At 46.3% G+C, this 10,326-nt stretch overlaps 1 protein-coding gene across 1 annotated transcript in view; it reads right to left on the bottom strand.

Moving 5' to 3' along the window:
* Positions 1–9,484, bottom strand: part of shc3 (SHC (Src homology 2 domain containing) transforming protein 3) — a gene marked incomplete at both ends in the record, with an annotated part of 23,172 nt that extends 13,688 nt beyond the window's left edge. The window contains 2 exons of the mRNA XM_083657519.1: positions 4,190–4,260; positions 8,819–9,484. Coding sequence (XP_083513645.1) covers positions 4,190–4,260; positions 8,819–9,484 — 737 coding nt within the window. The remainder of the gene's footprint in view (positions 1–4,189; positions 4,261–8,818) is intronic.
* Between the last annotated feature and the right edge of the window lie 842 nt (positions 9,485–10,326).

Below are 10,326 nucleotides of genomic sequence, written 5' to 3' on the forward strand. Positions count from 1 at the left end.
CCCTCTCACTCCCTCTCTCTCTCACTCCCTCTCTCTCTCTCTCTCTCTCACTCCCTCTCTCTCTCTCACTCCCTCTCTCACTCCCTCTCTCTCTCTCTCTCTCTCTCACTCCCTCTCTCTCTCTCACTCCCTCTCTCTCTCTCTCACTCCCTCTCTCTCACTCCCTCTCTCTCTCTCTCTCTCCCTCTCTCTCTCTCTCTCTCTCTCTCTCACTCCCTCTCTCTCTCTCTCTCTCTCTCTCTCTCCCTCCCTCTATCTCTCTCTCACTCCCTCTCTCTCTCTCTCTCTCTCTCTCTCACTCCCTCTCTTTCTCTCTCTCTCTCTCACTCCCTCTCCTCATTAGAGAGAGAGAGAGAGAGAGAGAGAGAGAGAGAGAGAGAGAGAGCGAGCACTAACACTGCATGGCCTTGCTAGCTTAGCACTAACGTTAACACTGGACTGGCTCCAGGAAGTCAAGCAGAAAAGTGGACATGACACAAACCGATTCACTGTCGGCCTTTGCCTCGCTGCACAGCACAGCAGCCGTCAATAATCTCAAAGATATTCTCAGACTCGTAGAAAATCTCCATTCAAACAAATGGCATACAGTCTACAGGACCATACAGTCTACAGGACCATACAGTCTACAGGACCATACAGTCTATAGGACCATACAGTCTACAGGACCATACAGTCTACAGGACCACAGGGCATACATACAGTCTACAGGACCATACAGTCTACAGGACCACAGGGCATACATACAGTCTATAGGACCATACAGTCTACAGAACCACAGGGCATACATACAGTCTACAGGACCACAGGGCATACATACAGTCTATAGGACCATACAGTCTACAGGACCATACAGTCTACAGGACCACAGGGCATACATACAGTCTACAGGACCATACAGTCTACAGGACCACAGGGCATACATACAGTCTATAGGACCATACAGTCTACAGAACCACAGGGCATACATACAGTCTATAGGACCATACAGTCTACAGAACCACAGGGCATACATACAGTCTATAGGATCATAGTCTACAGAACCACAGGGCATACATACAGTCTATAGAACCATACAGTCTACAGAACCACAGGGCATACATACAGTCTACAGGACCATACAGTCTACAGGACCATACAGTCTACAGGACCATACAGTCTACAGAACCACAGGGCATACATACAGTCTACAGGACCATACAGTCTACAGGACCACATGGCATACATAGTCTATAGGACCATACAGTCTACAGGACCATACAGTCTACAGAACCACAGGGCATACATACAGTCTATAGGACCATACAGTCTACAGGACCACATGGCATACATACAGTCTATAGGACCATACAGTCTACAGGACCACAGGGCATACATAGAGTCTATAGGACCATACAGTCTACAGGACCACAGGGCATACATACAGTCTATAGGACCATACAGTCTACAGGACCACAGGGCATACATACAGTCTATAGGACCATACAGTCTACAGGACCACAGGGCATACATACAGTCTAGTACAGGACTATACAGTCTACAGTACTACAGGGTATACATACAGTCTACAGAACCATACAGTCTACAGGACGACAGGGCATACAGTCTACCATACGTTTTATGGCAGTTGGCATCCTTTATGTTGCATTACCGTCTCCTTCTGGATTCATCCATCCACTGTTTCCCTACATCTCTGCTCTATGCTCTACTACGCTGTATCTCCAATCTTGTCCACCGATCAGGGATGTGATAGACATCAGTGATGTCCCTCGAGAATTGTGATGTCATCAGTTATTTATGACAGACACTGTTGATGTCATAATAATAACACAAGCCAACGAGGAGGGAACAGATACGAGCGATCACATAATCTCCCCCCGGCTTCGCCTCTGGTGAAGATAATAAGGCATGGCCGATGATGTCACAAATCACTGATGATGTCACATCATCATCCTTCGGCCGGGAGCGGACGGGACTCCCTGTACAACTTCCTTAAGTATTAAAGTCTACCGTTTTCATAGTAGCACCAGATATGGACTTTAGCTCTGGAGGATCAAGGTTGGTGGTGATATGTTCTGTTTTCCCCTCATTGCATGCAGTATAGTCCAATCTGGGCAGTTGCCAGTTCTAGGGACTGAAGGGACTCTGCGTCTGATGATGTCACAGACAGTGACAGTGAGGCCATAAATCACTAGATTTACAGCGCCTGGTGGTCAGGTCATAAATCACTGATGATGTCACAGATGATGCCAACAGTGTCATTCGAGCAATCGTGATGTCATCGGTGATATCACTCGTGATAGCGATATCATCAGTGAGTGATGTCATCATTGAGTGATATCATCAGTGATGTCACTTGAGCAATTGTGAGGTCATCAGCGAGCGATGTCATCAGTGATGTCATTCGAACAATTTGTCCCTTCATAAAGCCTTCTGTTTGAGACACGTGGCAGACCAGAACTAATGGCTGTTCGAACGCTCAATCATGCCGCCTTCATAGGAGACCTGGACAAACTGAGGACCCTCCTGCAGGACGATCGCTTCAGAAGGCGCATCAATCAGAGGTTTATTTACTGGAACCCTCTGCTGAACGCAGTCTATGCGGGTCATGCTGCCTGTGTGGACTACCTGATCACCCAGGGAGCCCAGGTACATCAAGCCTGCGAAGGTCGCACGCCTCTCTCCTGGGCCGTGCACTACGGTCACCTGGACTGCGTCCGGGTCCTCCTGGAAGCCGGGGCCAACCCCAACAGAAGAGATGTATTTATTGGTAAATTAGCCTGCAACACCCTGGTCTGCTATGCTGCCCAGTTGGGAAGGATGGAGATACTGCAGGAACTCATCAGGTTCCATGCTGCTGTTCCTGTTGTCATAGACGGCGATCACACCTTCAAGAGGTCCCCTCTCTACATCAGTGCTACCAACCACCACCTGGACTGCTTCCGCCTGCTGCTCCAGGGTGCTGGCGTTCTGACCCGTGACGTGGCGTCTCGCCTGCTGGAGCTGCTGCTGCATAAGAGGTGCCAGACGGCCTTCGTCCAGCTGCTCCTGGACCACGGCGCCGACCCGGCCCTGGTGACCTTGAAGCAGGGAGATCTGCGGCTGTGGGCGGATCCCGAGGCTCTCAGTGTCTTTCTGGATGCCAAGAGAAGTCCTCGCAGTCTGGCCCACATGTGTCGGGTCCGGATCCGCCAAGTGCTGGGCACACGTCGCCTGGACCAAGTCCACTCCCTACCACTAACACAAGTGATGAAGGAGTTTGTGCTCCACCAAAACTGACCGTCCGTGTGTGCTCAGTTCATCGTCTCCAGAGTCCCCACCCAACAATTGAGTGCGCAAAAATTGTTTATCATATATGACATAAGGTTCAGTTAGCTTTGCACAGAACCAGCCAGTAGAAATACTTTTTACTTTTATACTTGATTACATTTCAGAGCCTGTCATTTTTTAGTATTTTTTATACACAAGTAACCCTACTTCTACCTTCTACTTAAGTAAAGAATGTGTACTTTTCCCATCTCTGCTTCTGGAAATGTATGAAATTAGTGCATATTATAATATAGATATTAATGCCTCATTTGCCTCGTAAAATAAAATGGTAAACTTCAGATGATAGCTGTTTTGGTTTGTTTTGGTTCATGTTGGTCATGTCTGGCTTTCTTAAAGGAACACTCCGCCCATTTTCAACCAGCTTTGTATCATTAGAACATCAGTAGATATATCAGAAAACTGTAAATGGTTTTGAAGTCTGTCATTTAATTTGACAGTTATTGAGTGTTAAAGTGTGGACCAGTGACATCACTGGTCCACACTAACTCACATTAATAACTCATTAACTCAAATCAACTCTCAATAACTGTCAAACTAGATGAATGATGAATAGTTTGACAGTTATTGAGAGTTGACTTGAGTTAATGAGTTATTAATTTGAGTTAGTGTGTTTAACACTCAATAACTGTCCAATTAAATGACAGACTTCAAAACCGTTTACAGTTTTCTGATATACTACTGATGTTCTAATGATACAAAGCTGGTTGAAAATGGGCGGAGTTACACATGTATGTAACGTAGGTAGTGTGTAATGTTACAGTTGGTAGAACACTAATCCCAATAAATGAGCATCACTATTCTGTCTGCTGCTGAGAAGATCTAGCCGATCCTGAGCAGTTTGGAACCTGAATGTGGGACGTACCTTGTTATTTGGGATCTGGTGGTGAAATCCAGCGATCTCATTGAGCGAAGGACCTCTATGCAGCCCAGGTACTAGCAAACACAAAAGACAAACGTGTGGAATTCATACACTGTCTAGTGAAAGTGTAACAAGTAGGCAACCGTAAAATCACACAAATCTACATGTACATTAGGGCTGGGCAATATAATCGATACGGCAATATATCGCGATATTTTATTTCCCAATACTGTATCGATACGTGGACGCCAAGTATCGATATAAAAAAAAAAAATTGCAGGCCATGCCATGCCAGGCCTCTGCATCTGGTGATTCCCACCCCTAATCGATACTGTATCGATATTTCCCATATCGATGTGTTCAGTAACACTCAACACTCAGTAGTTTTGACTAAATTTGTCCACTAACTCATCAGTATAAGTGATGTACATATTATTACACTACCTGGGTGGTACACAGTGTGTTGTATCTTTAGCTCTATTATTTAATTTTGAGTAAACTGTCTAGAGTATTGCAATATATCGCAATATGTATTGTATCGCAAAGTATCGTGATACAATCGTATCGCGACCCATGTATCGTGATACGTATCGTATCGTGAGGTCCTTGCCAATACCCAGCCCTAATGTACATACACACACACACACACACACACACACCCCTCGCAACTTCAGTGCTTTTGTATGGGTGATGACCATAATGCATGCTGTAAGCTGTGGCAAGTTTTCTTACTGTAATCATTAGCCTATTCAGTCTATAGAGCTGAACAGTCACGTGGCATTTTTTGCCCCGGAAGTGAGTTTCCCATTCATTTTCTCCACAGACATTTCGAAAAAATCCTTGTATAACTAATTTTAAGGCTGGGGCCAAGCCAACCCGGCGGCTGGGGGCGGCTTTAGCTCAGGAGGTAGAGCGGGTCGGCCAATGACGCAAGGGTTGGCGGTTCGATCCCCGCTCCCTCCCAGCTGCTGTCGTTGTGTCCTTGGGCAAGACACTTAACCCTCCTTGCTCCCAATGGTGTGTAGGCACCCTGCATGGCAGCCTGCCGCCATCGGTGTATGAATGGGTGAATGTAGACTATCTACTCATTGTAAAGCGCTTTGGATAAAAGCGCTATATAAATGCAGACCATTTACCATTTACCATTTACCAACCCGTGACCTACTGAATCATGAGTGACCATAAAACATTCGGTTGGAGCAAAAACAAAAAATAACAGGGAAGAAATTAGAATTTTCGATTTTATTTCCCTCGGTATATAAGGATTTTTCGAAATGTCTATGGAGAAAATGAATGGGGGAACTCACTTCCTTCCGGTGCTAGAGACGTCACGAAAAGTCACCTGACTGTTTAGCTCCATAGCAGTGATACTCAACTTGCGGCCCGGGGGCCAGATGCGGCCCGCGATAGGATGCAGAGTGGCCCCCCGAACATTTTCTAATTCACAATAAAATGTTACATGTACTATAACTAACTTAACGTAACCTAACTAATATACTACAGTAACTATCCTGTGTGTACAAAATTGTCAGACTAAACTCCAGCTAGCACCCCCAAAAAACTAAAATCCGCTACAAAAAATGTATATTATTATTCTTTGTTTATTAACTGGCCCCCGGCCTCCTGTCATTTTGCAGAAAGTGGCCCCAGAGCAAAGCAGGTTGAGTATCCCTGCTCTATAGGATGTGTTAGATCAAGAGGAGAGGACAACTGATCGATAAGTAGGGTAAATCAATGCACTGTGGTGAGAATCAAATGTGTGATTTAATATATGACGAACAACAACTTGGAAAATGTGGATGATGAACAGCCATGGCTTTCAACCATCACACACATTATGTAGCATTATACTCAATTATACTCGGAGAGGAAGGACGATTACTGTACTACTGAAATACAGGAAGTCACTTGTTAACGAGAATGAACGTTTTACACACAGCTGTGCCTTTTTAAATGCAGCGCTCATACAAGACATATTTCACAGAATATTCACCTTATTCTTTGCCCATACAAGGACGCTTCTGCATGACGTCATTTTGTAATTGTCTTTCCGTTTTAGACACGGAAGTACATGACGCCTACCGTAGTCAATTTTAGACTTGCCAAAAAGCTGTTTTCAAGCCAAAACAAAACACGTTATAAAGTTGTAATATTTTTTCAGATGAGAACATTCCAAATATGTGACCAGTTTATCAGAATAACGCCTATTTGGATATATTTAATGAGCAGCGAGGACTGGGAGTGCTGGCTGTGCTGGCCGGTCAGACTAGCTGTCTGTCAAACCCTACTGTAGGCTACTGGCAGTGAGAAAACACCGTCGACGTGCTTTTGTAACTAACGTTAAATGCCGACCGGGTACAGCCATCGGCTCCTCACAGCAGTAACGCTATGAACATGCCACTGAAGTTGGCCGCAGTGTAGCTGCTGAATGTTGCCAAACTTCATTCATAGTGACGTTTTGTTTTGAAATTGGCCGCCAACTAGCGCTGAACCGGAAGAACAAATACAATTGCGGGTAATGCGGAAGAGAGAAAAAGTGGGCGTGGTGAATAAGGTGAATACAGGCTCAACTCAATATTTTCATGAACAAAAAATAAATACAAGTCAAACAAATGAATGTCATCATAAATAAATGCCCCTAAAATGCAATAGCCTACTACTGTTGATGACAGTAGAAGTGTCAATGATAATAGTGCAATATTGACAACACTTCTTTCTATCTAATATGCCAGAGAGAGAAAATGCATTGGGTTATTGAGGTAATATTGGAATGTATTATTATGAATAAGTATTGATAGGGATATGCATTGGGTTATTGGGGTAATATTGGAATGTATTATTAGGAATTGTATTGTATAGGGATATGTGGGTTGATTTATGATACTGTGTGTGTATGGGTAAGTTTGTATACGTAATTATGTGTATATATATACATAGATATGTATGTATGTATGTGTATACATGAGCGTGTGTGGAGGAGCGTGGGAGTTGGTATATGCATATGGACGTATACATTTGTTTATGAATGATTTGGGGGCAGGACTCGATAAGCCTAGGCTTCTTCCGGCCCCTTTTCAAACAGTTCGCCGCCTTTTCTTTATGTTGGAGTTTACGTATTTTCCTTTTGCTGAAGTCTATTGAACTGTTATGTTGACTGTTTTTTTTTCATTTCATGTATTGTTTTAACTGTTTGAAATAAATCGTTTCAATCAATCAATCAATCAATCAATCAAACAAATAAATAAAGTAACAACAATAACACAAAAGATGTGTGGTGACTTTTGCACAAGCGCCATGCACAGCTACCACTCTAACAGTGAGTGTGTAAAACAGTGCCACTGTCAATCAATGTCCCTTTAGAGTGATGGTGCGTGACGTGCAGGGGGGGGGGGAGCACATGACACTAATTAAAAGAGAGAGAGTGTGAGCAGAGTTGCACATTGGACTCACTCAATACGTATATAGTCAGTAGCCAAACCACAGGGAGATGATGAGGGGGGTCACTCTGAGTGTGTGGATGATGCTTTCCACAGCGTTGTTGAACTGGACGAATAAACACTCTGGCCTCTGTGTGCGGTGGTTGCTTCATGGCAGAGTCACGCTGCTGCTCACAGATGTGGGCTTTGTCGAGGCAACTTGTCGTAGGTGTCGCAAGTATGCGACCGCTTATGTGAGCAGAAAAACTCAGCACATTTCACACTACAAAACAGACAATGCTAAAAAAAAATTGTGCTCGGTCTTCTGATTTGAAATCAAATATAAATTGTATGACGACGTTAATGTAAGCCTGATATACCTTCCCATAAATGTAGGCTACATATCTACTTTGACTCAGTGAAGATGGTTCATTTCATTTGACTTCACACCTTGTACAGGGCCTACTAGGCCTAGCATCTCTCCTCATGCTAGTGACTCATTGTCGGTGTGATGACGAGGGGCTCTCATACTTCTCTCATGCTCCTTACACTGACGATGTGTGACGGCTTCTTCTGACTGGACACGACGACGACAACATAAGCACAACGACGAGGTGTCCTAAAGTGATGAGATCAACATGCACTGTATGCCTGTTTCCCATTCCACCATTTCAGCACCAGAACAGCACAACAGCCACATTGATACACAATGTACAGAAGTATGACATCGCCATGGTTACAAAAGCATCAAGCTGTGGGCACCTCATACACATGAGACAAGACACAACCGTACAAATTGAAACGGTGACGACATGCTCAAAATGACAGCTATCTACGGCATGCGCTTGTTGATCGCTGTGTTTTTGTTTTGCCATCAAAGGCTTTTCCTCTATTTTTCCCCCCCAGCAGCTGACCTCCTCTGTTTCCTGAATTATTCAAAGTCTATTCTCTGGTCCCCTGCTCTTTCCACTCAGCCTCCTGCTGTAGCCTACCTACCTCCACACACAAGGGCATGTTGTGATGTGCTACTGAAACTACACGGTCTCTCTCCTTCTCCTCCGGCCCGCAGCTATAGCTCAGCTCGAGTCATTGAAGGAAACGGCAGAATGGAGAAGAACTGGGGCAGGAGTGAGATGAATGAAAAGGGGATGAGAAAAGGAAATAAGACAAGGAGGAGGAGACAAGAGATGGGGGACCAGAGAGAGAGACCACTGACCTTTACGATGTAGGTCACTCCCGGACCGGAGATCTTCTCGCTGGAGTGTAGCCATCCTCTGGAGGGTTTGTTCACCGGTGCCCCACCTCCTCCTCCTCCGCCCGGGGTCCAGTCCTCGCCGCTGGGCTGGAGCTCCTCCAGCCTGACCTTGTTCATGTTGCCGGCGGCCGGCTCTAGCTGGGAGCAGGGGGTCGCCAGGGAGGCTGAGCTGCACAGAGAGCTGCCCACCACCAGGGAGGCCGACACGCAGCTGGGGCTGCTGGAGCCCCCCGAGCACGACGACCCCCCACCGCCACCACCGCCGCCGCCCCCCAACTGCAGCTTGGACACAGCCAGGTCCTTCACCCCCTTGATGCCCAGCAAGCTGCCCGAGTTGCTGAACTTCAAGCCGGACACCTTGTTGATGAGGGTGCAGAGGGTGGTGCCTCCATCCTCCAGGTGGTCAGAGCCGTGGCCGCTGCTGCCGGTGGTGGTGGTGGTGCTGGAAGCGCTGGTGGTGGTGTTGTTGGTGGAGGAGGGATGGACCTCGGCGGGGGGCGCGTAGGACGACGTCTCAGACTGGGGGGCGGCCGAGACCTTGGGGTTCATGGACAGGCCGTGGAGAAGCTCATCGACGGACGTTACCGACTCATTCCTGAAGCGGTTGTATTTGGTACGGTGAAGCATAACCTTCTCTCTCTCTGGCTCTCCTCCGGTCTCTCCAGCGAGCGGCCGCGCGCAGCCTGCCTCTTTCACAAGTGTGCTGGCAGACGTGTCTGAGCCGCGCTGAGTGGCCTCTCCTGTAACATCGCAGCAGCAGCAGCAGCAGGTAGGTACAGGCAGCAAAAAAAGGCCTTTTAGCACTGACACCTGACTGTAACTGTCTCTCTAGTGAGGTTACAGTGGTGGGTTTGTGTTGAGCTGCTGCCAACCGCTGTCGCCAAAGTCCAAGCTGCCTTTTAGGAAAATCCAAAAGCTGCAATCGAGTCCGTCAGAGAGAGAAATAAACAAGACACAATCCAGAGGAACACAACATGGAAGCAGGGTGAGGAGGAAGACGGCGAGAAAAGGGTCTGTTGTGGTGCGGGCTTGTCTGGTTTCCAGCTGTGAAGATGGTGATGAAGATGAAGATGATAATGGTATCTAGCCTCAGATACACACACAAAGTAGGAGAACAGAGGAGGCTCTACGTTGGCGATGAGCGTTGATGCTGCAAAGGGAAGAGCGAAATAGTCTCTACTGACTGCAGCCTGTGCCGGCTCAGAGCTACAGCATGACTCACTGATCTGAGAACACCTTCTCAACAAAAGGGCTTGCTGAACACTGCAAACCACTTCCTGTTGGAGGGAGAGAGAGAGAGAGAAAAATCCTCCCACTTACAGCACAGTAGAACCAATCAATTTTCCAATTTCCCAGTCTGATATTCTGTCAACATTGGAGCAATGCTTCGCCGTTATTCGCGCTTACTTATTTGGTGGTAATGAGAAAAGGAAACAAAGTCCTTAGTCATTTTAACGAAAAAGAATAAT

Source organism: Poromitra crassiceps (genome assembly GCF_964638095.1).
Source record: "Poromitra crassiceps genome assembly, chromosome: 21".
NCBI lineage: Eukaryota > Metazoa > Chordata > Actinopteri > Beryciformes > Melamphaidae > Poromitra > Poromitra crassiceps.